The 25,032-nt window shown below is 37.6% G+C and overlaps 1 protein-coding gene across 1 annotated transcript in view; it reads right to left on the reverse strand.

Annotated features, from left to right (window-relative positions):
- LOC140344524 (uncharacterized) overlaps positions 1-25,032 on the reverse strand; it is a 66,933-nt gene that overhangs the window by 34,875 nt on the left and 7,026 nt on the right. The window contains exon 2 of the mRNA XM_072431714.1: positions 2,329-2,398. Within this exon, the coding sequence (XP_072287815.1) occupies positions 2,329-2,398 (70 nt within the window). The remainder of the gene's footprint in view (positions 1-2,328; positions 2,399-25,032) is intronic.

The raw sequence follows: 25,032 nt of genomic DNA on the forward strand, positions 1-25,032 counted from the left end.
TTAGCAATAAATAAGGTACATGTATGTATCCTTTGTAATATTTAACTGATAAAGCAGATATACAAAAACCCCAGAAAAGTCAGAATATATGTTGCTGATTGGAAAGCAGAAAGTGCTGATCTGTGAAGAGTTTGATCAGAAAAATCCTACTACCTGGTCCTACATTTTTCTAAGAATTTGACTAAGATTGAGGAGAGCCTAAAGACACTGGATAAATGAAGAGTGAATGCCAACATCCTACAGAAAATTAGGTAACTGATTCAATCATTGGGCCTGATTCATTTGCGCTCAAAGACTGGAGAAGATGCACTTTCATTAGTGAACCTGGATGATCCAGCAAACCTGGAATGGATCAGGCCCAGGACTGAGAAAATCTGCTAACAAATAGTAAATTAATTTTAAGAATTTCATTCCAGGTTTGCTGGATCACCGATGAAAGTGTATCTTCTCCAGGCTTGCAGAGCTTTAATAAATTAGCCCCATTGTGTTTTTATTGAGAAATAGCACATGTGGAAGTTGGAAAGAGGAATTCATTAGGCTATTTCCAGCAGGCATTTGTGGACCAGCCATCATCTTTTATGAAGAGTGCCCAGCATACTATAGAAAGTGGTAACTTGTGGTCACCCTGGGGAAAAACATTTATGCTGGCGATTTGGCAATGGTATATTTGGGTAAGGGATAGGGATTTGGGTGAATTATATGTGATCTACCATTTGAAGTAACCATGTGGTAACCATTCTAGTAGTGATCATGGTCTCTTTTTCATGTACTCTACTACAACTTCATCTGGTTTCAAGTACATTATATATATATATATATATATATATATATATATATATATATATATATAATGTACTTGAATTTTTCACTGTTTTTTACTGTTTATAGCATTGTTTTGGGTTTAGATGATTTTAAACTGTGCAGTGAAATGCGTTACATTAGTTATTGTCTGGACTGTGTTCACATACCTTTCTTTTGGAATAACTTTTTACTACCCATGCTGTTAGTGTATGTTTCTATAGTATCTTCCTTGCCATATATTGTAACAAAATCAGATTGCTATTTTTGGTGTTATTACAAAGGTGTAACAATATGTTTTTTTCTTGTACCTTTAAATCATTGATTTACACTAATTTTTATATTAATATTATACTAGGGTGCACTGCAAATTTAGGTAATCTTTTGTACATATAATCTTTACACGTTTTTTCAAATTGTTGATCATTGTTACAACTTTTAGAACATGTTTCTTTCCATAAATGTAACAGTTGAATCAATATCCCTGCAACATTCAAAAGAAACAGTGCAAAAATATTTATTTTAATATTATTTATTCAGAATTCTTTTATATCATTATTCAGCTGTTTTTGGTATTTGATTATGATATGTGTTTAGACACAAACATGAACTTGCAGATCTCTAGAGAGATAACAGGAAAAACGTGCAAAATACAAATACATAACTAGTAACAGGTAGGGTGGGCCTGATTTATTAAAGCTTTCCAAAGCGAGGGTACACTTTTAGCTGAGAGCCCAGGTGATCCAGCAAACCCGGAATGGATCTGGTCCAGGGTTAAAAACATTTGCTAGCAAATAGCAAATGGCCTTGATGAAATCCATTCCAGGTTTGCTGGATCACCCAGCTTCACTGATGAAAGTGTATCCTCTCCAGCCTTGGAGAGCTTTAATAAATCAGGCCCAGTGTGTTGAACAGAAACATCAAATTTCTGTAAATCAGTTCATCATACATGAATGTATTCATCAATCACCTCCCTACCTGAATTTTACTTTTTACAGTGTAATCACAACTTTAGACTATCCTCTTATTGTATTGTTGTATTACCAGGAGAAAATATAGCATTACAAAAAAACAACCACACTTACAAAACAGCGGTATAGCCATAGAAATACTCTGAAAAAATTGAGCACATTTATAAAGCAAAATCTGTTCTACAAATATGTCTAGTGCATGAATGAAAGTTTTAAAAAGGGGAAGGAAAGCTGGGTTCTGTAACTTGTCTGTCAATTAACCAGGCTCTCCTCCAATCATTGAATTCTCCCAGCTACATTTGTCAGAGAGAACTCCATGGGACACTTCATGACCTGTGGGCTGCAAAGTAGTCAAGGAATGAAGTTGAGTGTAATATAGGCAACATTTATGGTTATGAATACCTAATCAGCTTCTGACAGCTACATTCTACAATTCTACAATCCAGAATAAAAAAAAAAAATGTTCTGCTGAGTAACAGGAAATGCACCTTCAGCTCACTCTTCATATTTTAGATTTATATCTCCGCTATGTACAGTATATTTGTGCTTTTTTACCCACCTGTTCTGTTTCACTTGAGGACAATCTTTCATCAACATCTGAGCTCAAGTTACTATTTTTCTCTTCATGTCTGAAAGACAAATACATATACATTTATATTGTAACTATACAAGTAGTGATATTCATTTTTATCAGCATTTACTCCTCAATTTGTTAATGAACATAAAGAGAGGATAATTGGCTGAAAGTGTCAAATTGGTCAGTTTCTAAGTCCCTGGAACAATATAGAAGGCTGGCATCTGCCTGAGGTGCCTAATTAACAGGGGTTTTGACCTCTGCTGTATATAATGAAATCTTCTGCATATCTGGCTAATCACAGGCAATTAGGATACTTTTTAGGAGATCCAGTGTACCCATATATGCACACATTACTGTTGAGGGGAGGGATATGTCTTTTTAGGAATTAGTGGCAAATGATTAGATCAGATTACTAAAGCCAGTGGTGCCCAACCTTTTATCATCTGGGGGCTGCTGTTGACATTGAGATAAAACTCTGGGGCCACAATGCAAACAAACATTAAAGATGTATATTTAAAACTAGAATGGTTTTAATTTAAAATTAAAAACAATTGGAATGTTTCTAGTTACCGTAATGTACATGCACCAAATAAAAAAATAACAAATCAAGAATTTCTGCACTCACCATTTTATGCACATTTTATTAATGTGACATTTTTATGACAATAGATACAAAACTAAATCTATCATACGGTGCTGGCCAGTCATATATTGCTCCTTGCTCACCATTCCTGTACCAAAGTTATAGGGGGGCACTAACCTTTGTACCCCTAAATCTCTGCAATTGATACTTCCAGAGAAATGGGATTCATGTGATAGATAGCCAAGGAGGACATGTTCTTACTACTACATTTTCAGGTCCCTACATCTCCCTGCTCGTCAAAAGGAGGTTCACAGAAGGTAAGTGGCCAGCTATTTGTGACAGGGTAGCATGGTATGACAGGTATAGTTTTTCTTATTATGTGATGGCGCTGTAGTAATGAAATTTTAGGGGGAGTTAGCCACAAGAGTCCCTACTTGCAGGTACATTTCTCTTTTCTTACAGAAAAATTGGGGTTCATAGAGAGTAAGGTGATAGCTATGTGTGACAAGGTAGCGTGATATAAAATTGTATTGGAGGGGCAAAGGCATTTCCTACTGGCTCCCACATTTCTAGTTGCCAACATCCCTCTGTTTCAGAAAAATTGAAGGTCACAGAAGGTAAGTGGCCAGTTATGTGTAACAGGCACCCCAGCAGCCGCTCAGTCCGTCTGCAGATTTGACTCCAGGCAGCAGTGAGTGGTACTGAGTGTCTCCCCCTAGGCAGGGTTCCATGGCACAAGAAAGGGGTAACCACACCACAACCTCACTGCTAGTCTGAATGCAGATTTGAAGTTTTGTGAACAAACAAGTACATATTTGGGGCAGCACAGAGCGAAATGACAGTACCCTAATGATCATTGCCATAGAAGTGGGACTCTGTGGTCCCCAACATGCAAAATCAATTTGGGGACCAAGGTCTTGAAATAGCCCCCTTAATGTGAAAATATCCCTGATTGTTAGGATTTTATGCTTACTGCTTACTGGTGCCAGTTGTCAAATGTGCAGATGGTTCTTTAGGAACCACAACTACAGTGAAAGTGACCTACAGGGTGCCAGCCATGGGGGGTCGTGCAGGATTGCTCAATTCTAAAGCATCTCTGAATCTGGACTTATTCTATTAAACAACATCAATAAATGTGGGAACACAGCCCACTGCATTTTAGGCTTCTGTACATCTATCAGATGCACCACATCTGCAGTTGAAAATAGAAGTACATGCCGAGGCTAAAATATTGTGATTTATTCAGAAGATAACAATCCCTGTAACATTTCTAAAATAATAATAATAAAAAATTAGATGTCTGAGCATTTACTAAACAAGGCCTCTATAATGGAACCAGGTATTAAGTTTTAGTTAATAAACTAGAGGTTTTCTGTGTGTTATTTCTTTAACCTGACTCCTTTTTTCTTGGCTTGTTTACTGAAGTGATGATGGAAATATCAATATATTGGTGAGCACAGAGCAAAGCACAGCTCTGGAATCTAAAGAGTATAATAAAATCTCATACTTGGAATGCTGTGATAACCTAAACTGACCCCATTAAAGAAAAAGCTGGCTTCTCCCAATTTACAAACAACGTTTATCACTCAGCCACTCCTAAATTTTTATGGTGTTGTAATTCATACTATTCTTTCTTCTTTTTTATTAACATTCTTGAAAATTCAGTCCCATAATAACCTTGAACTCAAGAATGAAGTTTTTATTATTTTTTTTACTGTAGCACTCATTCATAAAAGTATCTGAAAAAAGAGTTTCCTACGACAACCTAAAATATGTTTTCCTAAAAGCCCACCTTAAGAAAAACAACAATTATGCAACCAAATGGTTTGGTATGAGATATGGGTGTCTTACTGGCCCTTGCAGTTTTTTGTTGGGTGGTCTGAAAGTAGAATGTGCCCAATTTGGGGGAACCCAAGCATCACAGATGGCAGACAACATGTGGTGTCTGCTTTCAGGCAACGGTATAACACCCCAACTCCAGCCAAAACTATTTTTTAGAAAGGCAATTCTTCTATTTGGGCTTCATTGCAGTCTGTGGGTCTGATTTATTAAAGGTCTGGAGACTATACACTTTTAATAATGAGGCTTGGTGATCCAGAAAATCTGGTAAATTAAGTAACTCTTCTCTCCACAATCCCAAACTAGAAAAAACTGCTGAAAAATTGAGATAGCTGGTGTTGGCACATTTTTTACAGGTACAAGTTTTTCTTTGCCATATGACTCCTACGGTTCCTATTATTGTTGGATCTGAACGTTCCAATGTTTAAAGCCAGAGGCAACAAGCCTACCTATACACTTTAAAGTAAAAAAAAAAAAAAAAAAAAAAAAAAAAAAAAAACAGACTGCAAAATGAAAGAATCATGCAAAAAATAATTTAGGAAAGCAAAGAAGGGAGATCACTGAAATTAGGTTATAAGTGGAACTTTCGTTTTAAAGCACAAAAGTTTGTAACTGCATTAATAATACGGCAGGAAAAATACTGCTTACAGCTTCGAAATGGCAACAGAGGTAAACTCGGTCTGTTTAGCTATAACTGCTCTTTAGGGACCACATTAAAAAGAAAACCATGTGCTTTGTATCTAGGATAATATTTCTCTATTTAATATGAGGACACGGCAAAAGCTGCCCTGTTTCCTGACCCACCCTTTTAATGAATGTTGAACATAAACATCAAGTACGGAGCGCCAGGTCTGCTTGTACTAAATGACTCAGTGTGCAGCTATTGTAGCTGCAGGTAAAGGTTTTTTTCTAGCAAACTCATTTAACAATGCTATTCATACATAGTATACACAATGGTTTGACACATTTTGTCTGTTTTGTTCATAGATCAGTTTTCAAGGATGTGTAATGGATTTGGGGAAAACCCAAAAGGCTAAAGGACAATACAAGTTATTTGGCAAATTCAATTTACTATTAGTTATAAAAATACATAACTTTTCATAATGTATACCATAAGAAGAATCAGACATAATTGGGGTTATACAAGAATCTGAATACTAATCTCTGATTCCACTAGCACCCCATTGGATATCCTCTTCCTGTACAAATATCTTTGCAATTTTTAATAGGCATTCAACACTGAGGATCACTAAGAACACACACATATTGTAAATATACTTTGAATTGTAAATTTACCTTTTATCAGATGATCCCTGAAACCAGGGATAGAAAAGTATTAGCAGATTAAACTTAAGTGAAATGCAGTGCTTGCAAATTAAATGTAAATCAACAGATATGGTGGGATACAATAAAATGAAATGAAAATATATTATTATAAAATATATATTATAGTTCCCGGGTTACCTACGATAGAGACTGTAGGTTTGTTCAGTAAGTTGAATATGTATTTAAGTCAGAACAGGTTCATTTTTTTAATAAATGCAATTAGGACAGATGTTTGTCTCAACATAATATTAGGCAGCGTGGTGTCGGTTACTGTATAAAATCCCTACTGTGAGTTAATCACAAACAAAGCAAAAAAAAACTTTATGGAGCCTGGACATTCCTAAACTTCTGGAGCAAGCTGTGCTTTGGATATGCAAAAAGAAACAAATGCAGAGTTTGTCTTGGTTGTTAAAGATTTACAAGAGGTTGCAGAAGAACTCAGCCTCAGCCCCCCTTCCTCCTACAAGCCTCTTCCTGCACATGAACAAGCAGAGAAGCCCATTTGTATCTAGGAGTCGTCCATATGTTGGATGTCCTTAACCCGGAGACTACCTGTACATATTTTCAATATACTTCTTAATTATGTTATTTGTTATAACATATATTTGTTATATGTTATATTTTAAACAAGCGAGTGTTATAAAGAAAGGCTCCACATTTTTTTAAATACACAGGTTACAATGGCCTTTTTGTAGTTCAGCCTTACGTGAGTGTAAATGTCCATGCAAATTTATTTTTACTGTACCCCCACCACCTATCTATACTCGCCTTCCTTTTACTCCCGCTTCACCCAGAAGACTCCCAACCTGCCCTATATCAAAAAGGTGGATGTCTGAATAACTAATTGTCTGTAATCTTCTCTGGGAGAGGGGTAATTCACACAATTCCCCATTACCACAAGTACCAGATACTCTTCTTTCTTGATGCTGAGTGTGTTGCAAATATTTGCTGCCTATGAGACTGGCAATAAAGTAAACCTGTAAACCTGTTGTGTTTCTTTACAAGGGCAAAGCACAAATTGACCTTAAAACAACTGCACAAATTACTTTAAATTCCTTATTCTCTTTATTTGACATTTCTCCTCCTCTATACTCTCTACTATTGGCTTGACTGGCCAGAGAGCCTGAGTATTTTTGAACTTTCATAACCCACAGGGTTTCGTTATTCAATGTTATGGCATCTTTTGGTGTCTCTATGGGGTCTCACATGGTGAGATTGTTAGAACAATGCACAGCCTTCCTAACCCCATGGATTTACTGCACTACTTGTATTATTATTTCCTGTTTTATTTATGTTGTGAGTCTTGATACATGTAATATTGTACAGGTTGACAATCGAAAATCGGGCCATCGATAATCAGGGTCCTTCAGTTTCCCTGCATGAATTTCGGATCGCATTTTCAATACAGGGATTGCAGTACACTGTTTGGCCATTAATGTTTTAATGGCGCTGTTCTGCAGAAACAGCTGTTTATATCTTACTTGCTAAACTAAAAACACGTTGAGACATCCCTGCTGCCTGCTCCTTGTAACTGTGCTAGATGTCCGCGTGTGCTGCGAGAGGAAGGCTGGCCTGTGTGTGGAGGTAAGTATATAAAAAAAAATCTAGAATTTTGGAAAATCCAGCACACTTCGAAGGTTGCTGAATTTGTGATTGTCAACCTGTACTCCGATTCATTTGATATTGTTCCATCTCTTAACTTCTAATCCTCGAAAATCAATAATAATATTGGGGAAAAAAGAGAATAGAAAATAGTAATTTTTAACATAGAATAAAAGAGATTTTCAGGGAATTAGACATCTCTGTTGTCTTGCATATCTTCCCCATAATAAACTCTGATATATATTTGTGAATTATTAATGTGTGTTTTAAACTGCATTTAATTTCCACTGGAGAGTAATGGCAGATCACAACTTCACTTTCCCAGATTCTTTCCACACACTGTGGGATATTCATTTTTAATTTGCAGCAATAGCATCCATTCAGCCATTCAATCTAACTGCCTGTACACTCTGAGAAAGCCAAATCAAGTGGCGTGACAAGGCAATATAGACAGCTGTCCCATGAAGATGGACCTAAGTGTCTCTCTGTAAAATCCTAAATGAGCCTCCAAGTGGTTCTGGGAAACACAGCTAAAAGAAAACCTCTCATTAACATTTGATATAACTCAGACCTCCAACATAAAATGAATGTTTTTTCTGATGTACGCTTGTTCTACCTATCATACTCAAAGCTTTGCTACAATATTTACTCTGTAGTCTTTGTTCTGAATGACAAAATATTTTTTTTTTATCCCGAATGCTATGGGTGCTGTATCCAAATGAAATGTTATGTGCTAATACATTGTAAAGTTTTGGGGAACAAACAATCAGGCACTAGATAGGGAGTGCCCATCCAAGGGGGACATTAAAGGTGTGATATATTACAAAATGAAATTATGTTGTACAGGATAAAAACTAAATTTTATTTCAATGTGAATAAAATACTTTTTATAAAAAACTTTACCAAACATCCTTAACAATGAATGACCTTAAAATAAATAGTATACAAGGTAATATGTGCTGGGTTTGGCTTATCAAAGACCATACCAACTGTGCTCACAGGAAGGTTATGACAACTCACCCCTATATTTCTCAACACGTTTCGTAGATTATACTACTTCTTCAGAAGAATATGAACAACAGTAGGCATAAACATCTACGACAAAAAAGAAAAAAATTTTCCAATAATTGCCATTTTTGCAGTATATACATAAGAAATGTATTTCATTTCTTACATACTGTGTATTTTAGAGAATCCAAGGAACATGGTTTATCAACACCCTGAATTGGGGACAAGTATGTCGCAGATGGAAGAGCAGGTTTCAATACTTGAAAATGTCAGTACAAAGCAAGGGAAAACAAAAGCCCCAAAATGCCAAAAAAGGACATTGTTTTATTCTGTTTAATTTCTTTATATTATATATATTTTTATATATAGGGGTGGGTTGTCATACCCTTCCTGTGAACACAGGTGGTCTGGTCTTTTATATGCCAAACCCAACACATATTACCTTGTATACTGTGTATATTATTGTTATTCGTATTAAAAAAAAATTTAGTTTTTATCCTTTACAACATAATTTCCTTTTGTAATATATTACACCTTTAAATTCCCCCTTGGATGGGCACTCCATATCTAGTGCCTGATTGTTTGTCTCTATGGTGTGCCTTATTTGGACATTCAATTTAATAAATAAGGGCCGACTTCACTTTATCCTCTGAAGTTTTGGGGAAAGCTTGAAATATCTTTTAGGTCTTCAGGGAACCCCGGCTATCATTACTATATCCACAGCTCACAGTACATTAGTGTGGTGGTTAGATGGAAAAAGCATCTTATATTGCTGGCCAGCGGTTAGAATATCATCCTTACAGATAGCCATCAAAATCATTGGTGTTAGACAAACTGACCCGAGAGGCACAAACTACTACTCATGGTTCAAGAAACCCTTAGCAAACTCTGGATAAACCTTAGGGTTCTGCGGAACCCTGGTTAACAAACTGCTCTTGTGATTCTTCTTGATCAGTAAAATATCTGTTAATTACTAGTGTGGACCAGGTCCCAGGTTCCAATCTTGGCCAAGACACTATATGCATGGAGTTTGCAGGTTCTCCTCATGTTTGCATGGGTTTCCTCCTACATTCCAAAAACATGTAGTTAAGTTAATTAGCTTCCCCCAAAAATTGACCTTAGACTGTTTTAATGACATATGACTATGGTAGGGACATTAGACTGTGAGCCCCTTTAAGGGACAGTTAGTGATATGACTATGGACTTTGTAAACCGCTGCATAATATGTTGGTGCTATATAAATACTGTAGTATAGTATAATAGTAATAGTAATAATAGTGTAAAGTTGTTAGTGCTACAATAGAACTTTGTATCAAAGCCAATGAATTACCAGGAATTAGGAGACTAGCATGTGATTCAGGTATTAGCTATACAGATCAAAAAAAGATCAGGCAATGTAAGTACGCGTGTGCTGGTCTGCTTCTAATCATTGTTATGGTTATTAGAACATCAGTGCATTCCAGCCATAAGCCAAATGGCTCAGAGCTGTACAAAATCATAGTCATATCACTTACTATCCCTCAGAGGGGTACACAATCTAACATCCCTAACATAGCTTAAGGCCAATTTAGGGGGCCACTAATTACCATTCTAGTAAGGTTTTGAAATGTCGGATGTAAGCTATACAAACAGTGGAAGAATATACAAACTCCAGGTAAGATAATGTCCTGGCTGAGATTCAAACACCCCAGTGCTGCAGAGTGCTAAGCAAGGAACCATCATGCCACCCTATAGATAAAAATTAAAATTTATCTAGATTTACTTGATAAAACTTAAGTCTATAATAATGCAGTGTAATATTCTTCTTCTTTCACCTCCCCAGAGGTTTGGTTGAAAAACAGGTTGTTAGTAGTGTTCTTAATTAATAAATGGAGACCACATCACATATGAATATTTCCTATGATGTCAGAGAGAGGATGTGTGTGCCAGGCCCACCAAGCTGTGTTGTAGGTATGTATACATTTCTTGTATGTGCTTTGGGTGGAGGGAAGAAGAGGGTGTTGCCCCTAAAAGTATATATCACAAAGCCAGAAAAGTTACAGAATTGAGATTTACAGTCAGGTAAAAAAGAAGGTGTTGGTGTAGGTGGAAGAAGACGAGATGGAAAACAAAAAGGAAGAACAATGAAGGACTTACATGATAAAGTCATGCACCTCCTACCAAATTACACTGAGCTCATGGACCTGGCAACTGTCAGGACTGCATAATATTTCCTCTCACTCACAAACAATAAAACAAACATTTCCAAATGGATAGGAAGACTGATTTATAAGTCTAAGTAAATACAGATCACATTCCACTTTCCTTCTACAAATTGGAAGAAATTACATTTGAATGGAATCTTAAATTTTTTGGCATCTAGAAAACAAGCTTAATGTTTATTCAGGACTGGCATGCAAAACTCACCTGGAGAGGAAATTAGTTTTATTAGAACCAAGCTATGTTTTAATATAGATTGTGTTACGTGGAAAACTAGACACCTGTCTTAAAGTAGAACTATGACCTACTATTTCAAAAAAGTGATTCAGGACCTTGTCTTCTCCCCCCCCCCCATCTTCCATGTGATGTTTGTGTCTTGTCATGTCCCGTGTTTGATAGATTATACTTTCAAGCAACCTCCTATATGCTTTAGGTTATACGCATTGGAACAATGGACTTTCACTGTTTTTTTTTGCTGGGACATACCTCACCCATTGTCGGTGACTTTATTATGGATCAATAATGTACACTGAGCGCTTGAAGAGTCCCCTCCTTATGTGTTTTGCCTCTTTTGTCCTTACTTTTTTATATCCTTTTTATCTTTCTTTTGTCTGCCCCCTTTTTTTTTTTTTTACTGCATTGTTTATATTGTACAAGTATCTAAGTACAAATGTTTTATGTTTATTTTTTGGTTTTAAAAACCAATACAAATTTATTGCAACAGAAAAAAGTGATTCAAAACTTAATTTATATGTGCATCAGCACAGTTTGTTCTTAGTTGATCCGAACGGTTATGTTTACTTTATAAAAGCTCCCTGGAACAGGTGGACAAAAAAGTTGCATTGGTCCTAAAGTCAGAGAGTTTCAACTCTCATGAAGGCTGGGTCTATCTCAAAGTTATGAAAACATGTTTCAGGGGGTACAGTTATCTTAGTTCAAATCAACTCAGGTTAGTATCTGCATAGAGTCTGTATGATTTCTCAGGTTTACTTAGATCTCCTGGGTTTTGTATACCAAAAACATACTTGTGAGTTCGTATGTTACCTTCAAGTTGAGATTAGACTATTGCTACACACGTCAGATGATTATCGCCCGATAAACGCTTCAGGTTTATATCGGACGATAATCTGCTGTGTGTACAGCCCTAATCTGACATGGTTCACGGATCTGTCCTGGCTGATCCACGAACGAAGGGGAGAGAGCGCAGCGGGGTGCCGCTCTGTCGTTCTACCCCCTCCCCATAGAGCAGATCGGTGCAGTTTGTACAACACTAGTTCAGTCTTTTGTCCTTTCACAAAGAAATGTGAAATATCCTTTCCAACCACAATTATTGAACGTGTGTACGCAACCTAAGTTAGGGACATTAGATTTTAAAGTCTTCTGAAAAACAGCTAACGACATGCTTATGGACTGTAAAGTCCTGTGCAATATGAATATATATATAATTATTATTGCTACCCTGGTGTTCTAACCCCTTTCTACTGTATTTAGGGTTAAAGACATTTACAAACTTTGGCTATAATTTGTTAACCACTTGGCAGCTGCCACAAAAATATTTTTAAAATAAATCAAATGTTTCCCTGTGACATTGGCATGCTAAAGGATGTTTTTCATACTACTTAAGCAATTTAGCCCCTAGAAAGAGACTTCTGTGTTTGGCTTACTGCTTTTTTCATAGCGTGCACAGAACAAATTCAGGCACACACTGTACTCATATTTGCATTTTTGACAAGGTACTCCTCTTTGGCACACCTTAGGAAATGCAAAGGCAGCAGCTTTTGTTATAACATGCAGACTAACCAGGTGTTAAACATGAAGATGCTCTCATTTATCAGTCAGTGGCATAGCACACATCATAAAGAGGAAATCTGCAATGATGTTTTCTAAAAATCTTTGCAAATAATATAGTTTACCCAGAGGAAACAATTTCACTGCAACAGCACTGCAATCCAGTGTTCCCTGTAAGTACATTTAGCCAATTTCTTCTAAGTATTAATTGCACAAACAACTTTTATAGTCAGCAGTCACAACATCATGCCGACAGGACACCAGTGGTGCATGTTGGAAAATTTGCATGAGCATGAGCTGTGCCATGACATGTAGCATGCTTTGTTACCTGCCTTACCTATTCAGACGTCACTTTAAAGTATAGCTTTGTGTAAGTGACAGGTCAGCTTTATCAAGAGGTTCTATGTCCTGGTGCTTACTGCAGTTACATGAAACCCTTGCTTCTTTCATTAGTTTTTCCCTCACAACCTCCAATCCAAACTTTTTCAGCAAAGCAACAAAAAAACAAAGATTGTTTGGCTCAAATATAGAGGAATTTTATCACCTGATAATTAAGAGATAAAATTGTGTAACACATATTTGTGGTATGATCATACTATCTGTATTTACATGATGTGACAGTATGTGGCCTAGAGATAATATTCCTCTTTATAGCGGTTTATCAGTAAATTGGCTTTGATGCCTCCCTAAGGCTATGTACACAAGTCAAGTGATTCTTGTCTGATAATCGCCTCAGGTCTGGTATCCAACAAGAATCTGGTGTCCGTGACCTGGCCGATCCACGAATGACAAGCGATCGTAATGAATGTGAAGGGGAGAGAGCACAGCGGGGTGCTCCGTCCTTCTCCCCCTTCCCTCTCCATAGAGCAAAATGGTGCTGTATGTACAGAGGTTGTTCATTCATCTTTTAGTCTTTTGTCGTTGGAAAGGATCATGAAAGACACAGAACAGATGTTTCCATCCTTTTCACAGAATAGAATTTCCCCTAACATTAGAAGCTACCTTCTTGTCATGTATAAAGCAAAGATGATGCACAAAATATGGTAATCCGCAACTGCTAATAGGATTTCCGCTTACTATAATCATTTAACTTAAAGCAACACAAAATCCAAGAACAAAATTGTAGCAATGTTGCAACTTACCAGTCCTTAGATATTGTGGCAGCATTTGTTTTTAACATTTTCAGAAAGCACTGAAAATATCTGCAGGTCTTAGCAAAAAATGTATTGTCCTAGTCACTTACTGGAGGCTGAATGATTAGCAAAAGCATGTTGGCTTTCTTCTGTAAGCCACTTATCCCATCACTTCCCATGTAATGAAGAGGGGAAAAAAGCAACCATGTTTGAAGTTCAGCTTGGCAGGCAAAAATGTGTCTTTCTATGGAGACATTGGGTCTCATTTATTAATGCTCTCCAAGACTAGAGAAGATAAACTATCATGGGAAAACCTAGGTGATACATCAAACCTGAAATGGATTTCTAAAAAAAATAATTTGCTTTAAATTGGCAAATGTTTTCAGTCCTGAACCAGATCACCCAGGTTCTCCCATGACAGTCTATCTTCTTCAGTCTTCGGGAGCTTTGATAAATCTGGCTCATTGGGAAGGTTAATGTGTCTACCCTAGAACAGGAAGTATGTTATTCTCAGGATAAGCAAATTTAAATATTGGGGGGGGGGGGATCTGTAAAAAAGAAGACTAAACTACCCACCTAATCTAATGATTAGCTAATCATTTTTTTGTTTTTTAGTTTTAATACACTTTAAGGGACATTGTTTTAAAGTTTGCAGAGGCTTACTGCACCAGGTTACTCAAGCAGAAATATACAGCCCCTTTATCATAACAAATCAGCTGTAAACTCGACCACAGCAGCCTTTGAACAATGCCAAGAAGAACGATGCAATAAAAATGGCTCATAAAACCCATTTATACCATACAGACACACTTACTAACACTCTGAGAGCTATACTGATAGCATAAATCATCGGCTGTCAGAACTCAGTCAATGATTTTAGATTTAGAAGAGCATGTACAAGCCCAATTAAAAATCCTGAGTAAATAATGACATATGGCATGATATGATATAAGCCATGGAAACCATACAGACATCTTTTTATAATCAGATACAAAATAGCCAACCAGAGAAGATATCTGACTGGCAGCTTGGGATACGTACACACGTTTAATTATGGTCGTTGGAAAGGATCTTTTTTTAAGATCCTTTCCAACAACAAAAGTCTGCAAAATGCATGAACTAGCGCTGTACATACAACGCCGTTCTGCTCTATAGACAGGGGAGGGAGGAGAACGACGGATCAGCCAGGACAGATCCATGAACAACAAATGTTCATGGATGCCAGATTCTCGTCCGATATCAGCCCTAAGGCGATTATCGGATGAGAATCATCTGACGTGTGTACGTAGCCTTAGACTTCACAGATAAACAATCACTGCAAAAATAAATGAATCCAACTTGTAAGGATTGGATGTTTCCTTCCATGTCTTTATAGAAGAAGGTCCAAGTATAGCAGCAGGTACAGAATGGTCTGCAGTCATATTAACTATTTGGGAGCTATTTAGGGCAATGGTTAGTTAGGGATCCAATCTGATGCTGGAGACTGTATTCCCCAGAACCAATAATGCAGTCATAGTTCTAAGTAGCGTTATGACAGGTCACCTTTATAATGGCCCAGCTTGAAAAGAAAGTGAAACATCACTGTTGTAGTTTCTGATGTTCAGTTAGTTTACTTTCTCCCTGCATTTGTCTTCGAAGTAATGTGTTTATTAAGGCAAAGCCCTGGACCATGCTACCAGGTGCATTGGCAATAATCTTCTGAATGGGTAGGAGTGTTTTTATTTTAATGATCCTGAACCAGAACTCCAGGTAAACAGCCAAATACACAGTTTGTTATCTGCGCAAGCAAATCTGCCCACATGCATATGTGATTACAGAGTCTAGGGGTGTGAAGCCTTGATGCCCAGGGTTCACAAGAAGTAGGTTGAGAAGGGACACCATATTACTAGATCAGTTAGTCTACATATTGCCAGAAACCAGGTAATAATAGTAGTCAGTTAGTACTACTAATAATAAAAGGGTGTCAGCTGTCCATCTGCAGCCCACTGACTGGACAGTGAATGAGCAGCACCCTGAAAAGTCATCAACTCTGCTAACTTTTCTCTATCCTCCTTTTTCAATGATACGCTTCTAGTTCTGGCCCTCATTTAGCCTGAGTGCAGGTAAAAAAAAGGCATGAGGATATCATCTAAACAGATTTAGGTACGTTTGGTGGTTGTATACATAACAGAGCTCTCTGGAGTTCAGCTTTAATAATACAAGAGTAAAATCCTCTGTGTCTAGCTAGCATTAAGATGAACAAAGAATATATGAGGGCTCACAGGACTGATTTCAAAGTAGGCCTATGTAAGCTTTATATTCTCATAAAACATTAACATTGGCTTTTCCATTGTGGGTGGGTTTTAAATCATTAACTAAATGAAATTTCTGCCCACTGCTAAGATATCATTCCGGGGATGTTGTTCTTGCAGATGTGTTAGGAGAATAATCAGACACAGGGGAAAATGTGAGGACAGTGGGGGGGAGTGTGAGAATAACAATACATACTGTTGTTCTTGTTTTAAATTGTTTCCAGAATACACAACAATAAAGCCACTATGTTCCCTGAAAACCAACTTTTACAACTCAGTGTTTCAGTCCAAAATCTCCAGCAAGCAAATATTATGGCAAGAGATGGGACTTCCATGGACAATGTCACACTTTACAATATCAGTTATATCAGTTACAATATTTAGCCAAGATCACATTTAGTGAAAATATGGCTCAGCCGACTTCTTAAAGAATAACCGAACACAACAACAAACATTTCATATGGTTACAGCTTACCAGTTCTTACACTTGTTGGCTGCAATACTTGGTGGCAGAGATATCTGCAATCCAGCGTAGATGGCAACCAAGACTCCATCCATACAGTGAAGTGACTGAATGCAATCCCAGGACAGAAAAAAGTGTTATTTATATGGTTAACAAGTGGTCTTAACGTCTCAAGGACTTGATCCAGCGAGCATCTTTTGTATGGCTACAGTTACATCATTTTTATATTAGAATTTTCTGATCTTTAAGATAAACAAGCTTTGGAGTGTGTAGTGAATTTAGAGAGATAGGAATAAACCTGGAAGCCTTTCTGTATCCCTGGGGTTGGATCTATTACTGTCTGCAAAACAGCTGTTTGTCACTCTGTAACCTTCTTAAAACATACGTAAAGCAAAGTGTAATACTTCTCTAGTAAATTTACCAAACGGGATTATGAGTACATGTAATATTTTCCATCTGACAATTTTGTATATGGAGTTTCCAAATTAGTTCTTGTTTTATCTAGTTCAGTTCATCTTGTGTTCTCTATAATAATCACCTGACTGTTGTGTGCTTGGAACAATAATGATTATTATGTCTGTGACTACATTTGTTATACAATAAATATGACTTGCCTAGAATAATTGGTGAGTCTTACGTCAGCATAACAGCATACATCTGAAATACTTACAAACTGGGCCGATGAAGGTCATTTATGGAAAACCGGCAATTCAGTTACAGTTATAAAATGTTCTAATATTTAGCTTACTGAAAGCTAAATATTATTAATTCTATGAAAAAATAAAAGAATAATAAAATAAGTAGCACATTTTAAGATGGAAAGATAACCTCCCAATAATTTATAATTTTGAAGCCCAGTTAAAGTGGAACTAAAGCCCCACTGTGATCAAATGGCGATCAGGCAGATGTCTATTGTAGAAAAGGGAAGGCGATGTCCCTTCTGCAATAACTGTTCTTACCTGCCAGATCATTACCCAGCTGTCAAATGCGCAGCTCAGCGTTTGTTGCCCAGGGTGCCCAGTAATCCTAGCTTTCCTTGGTATGTAGCAAATTAATTCCATACACCTGCACGGAAAGTAAGTCATCCCGGCCTGGCCAATCAAGATGGCCATAGATCATATTTACAAAGAGAAGAAAGAATATGGCTGCGCCCTGAGACAGAACGAGAACAGTTATCACAGGTTTAGTTCCGCTTTAAAGGAAATACAGGTAGTCCCCGAATTAAGGACATCCGACATAAGGACAACTTCTAGATACGAACGCATGACTTGCAGAAGAAGTCTTTTGCATTTCTGCAACCTCTTGTAACTCTTTAATGACCAAGACAAACTCTGCAGTTGTTTCTTTTTGCATATCAAAGCACAGCTTGCTCCAGAAGTTAATAAATGTCTGGGCTCCAAAAGTTTTTTTTTTTTTTTTTTTGCTTTGTTTGCGATTTACTCACAGTGAAGATTTTATACAGTAACTGACACCACGCTGCCTAATAATATGTTGAGAGTAATATGTTCTGACTTACATACAAATTCAACTTAAGAACAAACCTACAGTCCCTATCTCGAATGTAACCCAGGGACTACCTCTAAGATTGTTTTAAGTATCTCTTTTAATCTTCAAATCTGCTTTGAAGGCCCTGTGTCTCAAGTGCTCAGAGTGATACCTTACAGCTCAAAGTCTGGACACATCCAAATATACATACCTCACAATTTTCTCTTCAAAGATGAGAAAAAAGGAAGTTTTTCAGCACAAAACATTAAGTCAAGGCCACATTTTTAAAAACCTGATACCTTTTGGAAGGTATGCTTATAACCTTCATACCTCTATGGAGTGTTCGACCAATATAGAATGTGAAAACTTTGACACTGCAGCATGGAACCAATATTTGCACAGTGTAAGGCTACAGAGACACGTCAGATGATTCTCGTCTGATTATTGCTTCAGGGTTAGTATCGGACGAGAATCTAACATGTGTACACCGTCGTTCATGAATCCATTCTGGTGCTGCTCCCTCTTCATGAAGCAGAACGATGCTGTATGTACAGCACTCGTTTATGCATCTTTCAGTCTTTTGTCTTGGATTGTTTTCAACGACTAAAGTCTTACGTGTGTACATAGCCAAAGTTATCTGTTTATTCAACAAAAATAAACATAACATCACAACTGAATTTTAAGACAATAAAATCTAAAAACCATACAAAACTGATCATTTTGGAACCCAGCTGGACACTGGGAAAATGATCATGTCATTATTTTAAAAGTTAAAATTTTACCTTGTGAGTGACTTATCTGCCTATTCAGCTCACTGTGATATTAGTGAATCAGTTCTAAATATGAGGTTTGGTTTTACTTAGGAAAGTTTCTTTTATCATCCTCCACCATTCAGGAAGCACAAAGAATGACGTGTTAGATACAAAACTACGTGATTACACATGTTTGGAAGCAGTTACTGTCATGTCAGTATCATTATTCATCCAGCACAGATGAAGATTTTAAACCATACCGCTGCTGCATATTGTCATTTCTGCTTACTTTTTTTATATATACTAACTGCAGATGTACACAGCAATCAGCCAAAACATTAAAACCACTTTTCCAATAACAGCTCTGACATCTAACTACATAGTACCGCTGAAGGTGTTTCTGGCACCAAGATACTGGCAACAAATCCTTTAAAGAACAACTTGAGCTTTAAAATGAAAAGCCAAAAAATAGTTGCACCCTTAAATGTTTTCTCTTCTGCTTTCCCACATCATTGAGCCCTGGGCACCCATTATCCTGTTGATTCCCTGGCTGACCCTTTTGGGGCACTTTTAATAGATAATACCTACCGCATATCAGAAACATAGCACCCCTTGACAGGGGCCATTGTAATGAAATAAACAATGTTACTCACTTTATAAGTGGTATTACGGTGTTGGCTCATCAGAGTATATTTACTAAACCTTAACTGTCTAGAAATCAGTAGACCAAGCCAGATTCGAGGGGGTGCCGAGAAGTTCCTGGCTTTGCCCCCTTCCAGATGAAATAGAAAAATCAGTGTGGGGGCATATGACAGCCTAATATCTTTGTATGTAACTGTGCAAATATCAGGTCTTTGCGATTCTAAACCAGTTTTTTCTTTTAGTGAGAAGCTGTAATGGCAGAGGCACAAGCAAGTTTCACGCCGTTGGAGTTACGGGTCGTCATGAAGTTTTTGTTTCTCCAGGGAAAGTCAGAAAAAGAACATTCACACTGAGATGTCACAAACGCTGGGGGAAGAGTGTCCTTCCTACAGCACTGTCAACACCTGGATATCTCGTTTCAAGACTAGGCATTTCACTTTTGAAGATGAGCCCCGCAGTGGGCGGCCCCCAACCTCAACTGACCCGGCAACCTGAGATTCTGTCCATGAGCTGATTATTGAGGACCGGCGAATATCCACAAAAAAAAAACCTGAATACTTGACATCCCATGGGAGCGTGTTGGGTTTGTTATCACCACTATCTTAGACATGCGCAAGCTTTCAGCGAAGTGGGTGCCGAAATGTTTGAACAGTGATCAGAAGAAGAACGAGTTGAAGCATCCAAAGCTGTGTTGGCCCATTTTGAAACTGCACAGGACTTTTTGGCTAGGTTAGTGACTGAGGATGAAACTTGGCTCCACATCCATGATGCTGAAAACAAGGAACAGTCAAAGATATGGCGCCACAGCGGGTCCCCGCGGCCGAAGCAGTTCCAAACCCAGAAATCGGCAAAAAAAGTCATGGCGTCCGTTTTCTGGGACAAAGACGGTATCCTGTTGGTGGACTACCTACCTTGGGGCTCTAGTATCACCGGACAGTATTATGTTATACTCCAGGACCAGCTGAAGAAGGCAATTAAGACGAAACGCCGTGGAAAGTTGACCAAAGGGATCCTTTTTTTGCAGGACGATGCACCTGCGTAAACGTCCAACGTTGTTGCTTCCAAATTGAACACCCTGGGTTTCCAATTGGTCCACCATCCCCCACTCACCTGACCTGGACCCTTCGGACTAATATCTGTTCCAAAATTTGAAGGGGCAACGTTTTGAGGACATTTCTGACGTCAAAGATGCTGCTGAGAGCTGGTTTGCAGGCCAACCAAAGAATTTTTATTTGAACGGTCTAGAAAAGCTGCAACTACGCTCTACCAAGTGCATCAGTTTCAGGGGGGATATGTTGAATAAATGTGTTATTATATAACTCTGGCTCTCTTCCTTCTGGGCAAAGCCAGGAACTTCTCAGCACCCCCTCGTATATATTTCTAGTGAAAGCCAAATTCTGAAAGTTTAAAAATACCATTTGCAAAATACAAACCAAAGATAAAACCATGAAGAGAAAAAAATACAAAACAAAACAATTAGTCCGGTGTAACCAGCAGCTTGTTTAAAGCAAAACTCCCATTAAGGTCTGTGTTTATTGCTGCAAAACATCTTTTTTAACTGAAAACAACTGGGAAATATTCATGGATCTTTCAGCTTTGATTTGCTTCAACTGCAGTACAACATATTGCATTGTTACTGTTTTAACACATGCTGTGTCTTTGAAGAATTGCTGCTTATATAGTATGAAGCAAAAGCATTTATTTAACGTTTTCTTAACAGGATACATGAGCTCACCCTGAAACCATGTTACGATAAATGGTCAAATTGCCCTGCTGTAGGAAGTGGTCATAAACTGTCAGAAACTGCAGACATGATACAAGGGACAGTCAGAAACTGCGGACATGATGCAGGTGATAGTCAGAGACTGCGGACATGATACAGGGGACAGTCATAAACTGCAGACATACTGCAGGGGATAATCAGAGACTGTGGACATGATGCAGGGCATAGTCAGAGACTGCGGACCTGCTGCAGGGGATAATAGGAGACTGTGGACCTGATGCAGGGGATAGTCAGAGACTGCGAACATGATGCAGGGGATAGTCAGAGACGACGGACATGATGCAGGTGATAGTCAGAGACTCCGGTCATGATGCTGAGGATACTCAAAGACTGCGGTCATGATGCAGGGGATAGTCAGAGACTGCAGCCATACTGCAGGGGATAGTCAGAGACTGCGGACATGCTTTAGGGTATACTCAAGAGACTGTGGACATACTGCAATATATGGTTAGAGATTGTGGCGTGTTGAATGAGAAGGCCATAGACTGTACACAATCTATAAAAAAAAAACAGTGATTTTGAATATGCTACAGGAAAGAATCAAAGGTTTCAGGGCAATTAGTGGGAACTGCACCATTTATGTGAGTCTGTAAGGCTGACGTTTAGTAATACATAAAAGAGGAATATTATGTTATAGTTTTTGCAGGTAAATATGACCTATGTAGGTGGATCAGAAAAGAAAGTGAAGTCTGAACATTTACATGTCCATGTGTTTCATGGTCATTTTACCTTTGTTTAGTATTCCCAAATATTTCATTTCTTTGGTAGATCAAACTAGCTGAGCATTTCTCGTACATTCTGGGAATTCTTTTTGTTTTTTAAATCTATATATTAAGTTCTTGGATCGGCACAAATTCTTTAGCAATTATAAGGAGTCTCTTTCGCTCTGAGAGATTGTTTTAGGTTTATTTTGCATAATGGAAATTGTGAAAGCAGCAACTAAAACAACCAAAAGTTGTCAGACACACCCAAAACTCTCAGATGTAGAGCATCAGCGTTAGGAAGAATCCTGGCAAGAAACTGAAGGTCTGTAAATGTCATTAGAGTATGGACCTTTTTCCAAAAAGGACGGACTCTCGAGAAAATATGCAGTACTGATCCTCGGTCAGAATAGCAGCAGTAAGATAGTTCAACAGTTAAAGAGTTCAAGTTAAAGAGTGAACTACTAGGGATATATTATATCCTGTCTCCTGCTACACCTAACTATACTAATAAACATTTTGACATCTAAAATATATCCCAGGTTTCTGGCCCGCTTCACAATATATGAAGGGATAAAATCAGGATCTGGGGAAGTAAGCTCAGAATACAACAGAGTAAAAGGGTTGTAATGTAGCTCATACTTATTTAATGTACAGCGCTGTGTAATATGTGTGTGCTAGATAAATACCATTTAATAAAAATAATAATAAATCTAGGGCCAAAAAGTTCAGTGGGAAAAGAAAAGAGGAATGTCCTGCTCCCTGCATCACCAAGGGGAGAAAGTTATCCTAATCGTCAGGAGCAAAATTATAAAATTATATTTACCAATCACAGGGAACAAAGGTGAAGGTTGTGGTGAGACTCTTCACGAAGAGGAATGCTTAGAATTAAGGAAGACGGTAGCACCAATTGTTGGGTGCAAACATAGGTTTGCTGGAATTCCACAAAACACCAAGGCAAGGCCTGTAAAGGGATTCTTGTAAAAGCCAGCACTATGGGAGCATGTTGGCTATTTAAATGTGACATTGTTTTCCTGTACAGCATGATATTACAGGATTATTTTAAAATAGATTAAAATACAGCTAGAGAATTACATACTTGGATTAAACAGTGGTCTTTGATATCTGTTGCATTAATTATTTCTATTTGATGTTCAATTAAAATTATTTAATTTCCTCACATCAGATCCTGCACAGCTGGAGCCTTACATTCATAATTTAGGATATCAAAAACAACCCTGAATTTCGTTTATGATGTACAAATCAGTGGGTCTGAGGGTTTTCCATTGGAACTCTGCAGTCTTTTAAATCCACAACTGTTCTGTGTTGTAAGAAATAGAACCCTGGCTTCTATACATTGCGGTTGTGTAACTCAATGAGACAGAAACGTGTTTACATTTGATCAAAGATGTAACAGACCCATTAGTGTATCTACAACAAGCACATATTTGGAGTTATTACAGTATGGTGTAAAGTCAGTTTGGATATCACATTTTTTACATGTCCACGCTTCATAATTTTGTATGTTACCAAATGTAGAGATTTGTAGATTAGTCATCACTTTAACTCTCTGACTACTGGTAAGATAATATAACGAACGAATTGGGAGTTCCTCTGCATTTCTCACCGTTCAGGCATCTAACACGCAGAATATTCAGCCAACAGGTATACATCTGCAGGGAAGCGAAGATTGGAGGCACAGGACAGGTAAGCATTATTTTTTGCTACTTTGGTAACAGTCAAGGCTTCTATTGGAGACTCATCCATCTCTTACTGTGTCTGTCATGCTATCCTCTTGCTTCAGTGACAATGATTTATTCAAAGACCTGTATCTAGAAAGCCATTAGGACTATTTACTAATTTCCATGCTTGTTCCAGGTGAAAGACTTCATAATTACTAAAGCCTGTAAAATCGGTATACCAGCCAGGCAGCTAGCTAACATGTAGGTCAGAAATGGCAGCCATCATAAATATCTCATGATAAGATTACTTTAAAAACAACCAGGTGGGACATTTACAAATATCTCCCTTTGGCAGATCTTATGTTTTTTTGGCCTTACAGTGAGTATTGACGGAGGTCCTCCAGCTTTTACTCAGTACTCTGATTTGGTTCCAGCATTACACTCTAAATCAGAAAGACTAATTTGTCTCAATGTTACACAGATCATATGATCATATTTAATTCTAATTAAAAAGCTTGCCCCAAGCTGATTGGAATCCTCTGATTTATGAAACACTCCAACACTAGAAAGTTCATGCTCTATACATTATCTCAGACATCATTAATTTCCCTCCATGTATATTATATAATGGACACGGATTGTGCCATGTCATGCAGAGTAATTCTCACTGACAGTCGTCTGAAATGCCCACAGCTATTATATTCCTTTGGATTGGGTTTTTTTGCCAAGCTTGTGCTTGTATGCCAAGTGCAGATGTGAAGTTCTGGCTTATATCAGTGCTTCTTGTTTGGATTTTGGCCTCTAGTCTAAATGAGAAGGGAAATGAAGTGTATGTTTTGGAAAAGGTCTAGCTAAAACATAGAGAAAATCAGGTTATAATATATAAAATAAATGGCCATTTACTGAAGTCAAACTCCAGTTTAGATGATGCTCTATTTCAGCTCAATATATTGCAAAGATTTAGCAAGTTTTATTACAGGCTCCTACTGCATATGTTCTGTAAATACTGTGATAAACCATTCCAATGAATTTACTAATAGATTTCAAACTTAATGTTAAAGTTAATGTAAGGTTTTGTCTTTACTAAAGTTGCATGAACAATCCCAATGGTGATATCTGTTCACATGCCTGGCAGCCTTGAAATCCTGAAGCAATTGTTTTTGCAGGTTAGTAGAATGTATTCTATGGCCACCTTCCATTATTATGCCAGCTCTTTTAAAGGTACCTATAAACATAAAATGATAATTAAGTTGGTTGGAATTATTATTATTCTCATACAGTGCTCCCCCCAGCCCCTTTCAGACCCAGGGTGCACTATCCAGCACTTTTCATTAGCCACCCAAAAACAGCTGGACAAAAAATTTGGGGTACAATACAAAGACAATGGAAAAATGGGACATACTAAGAGG

This window comes from Pyxicephalus adspersus, chromosome 1 (assembly GCF_032062135.1).
Source record: "Pyxicephalus adspersus chromosome 1, UCB_Pads_2.0, whole genome shotgun sequence".
Classification (NCBI taxonomy): Eukaryota; Metazoa; Chordata; class Amphibia; order Anura; family Pyxicephalidae; genus Pyxicephalus; species Pyxicephalus adspersus.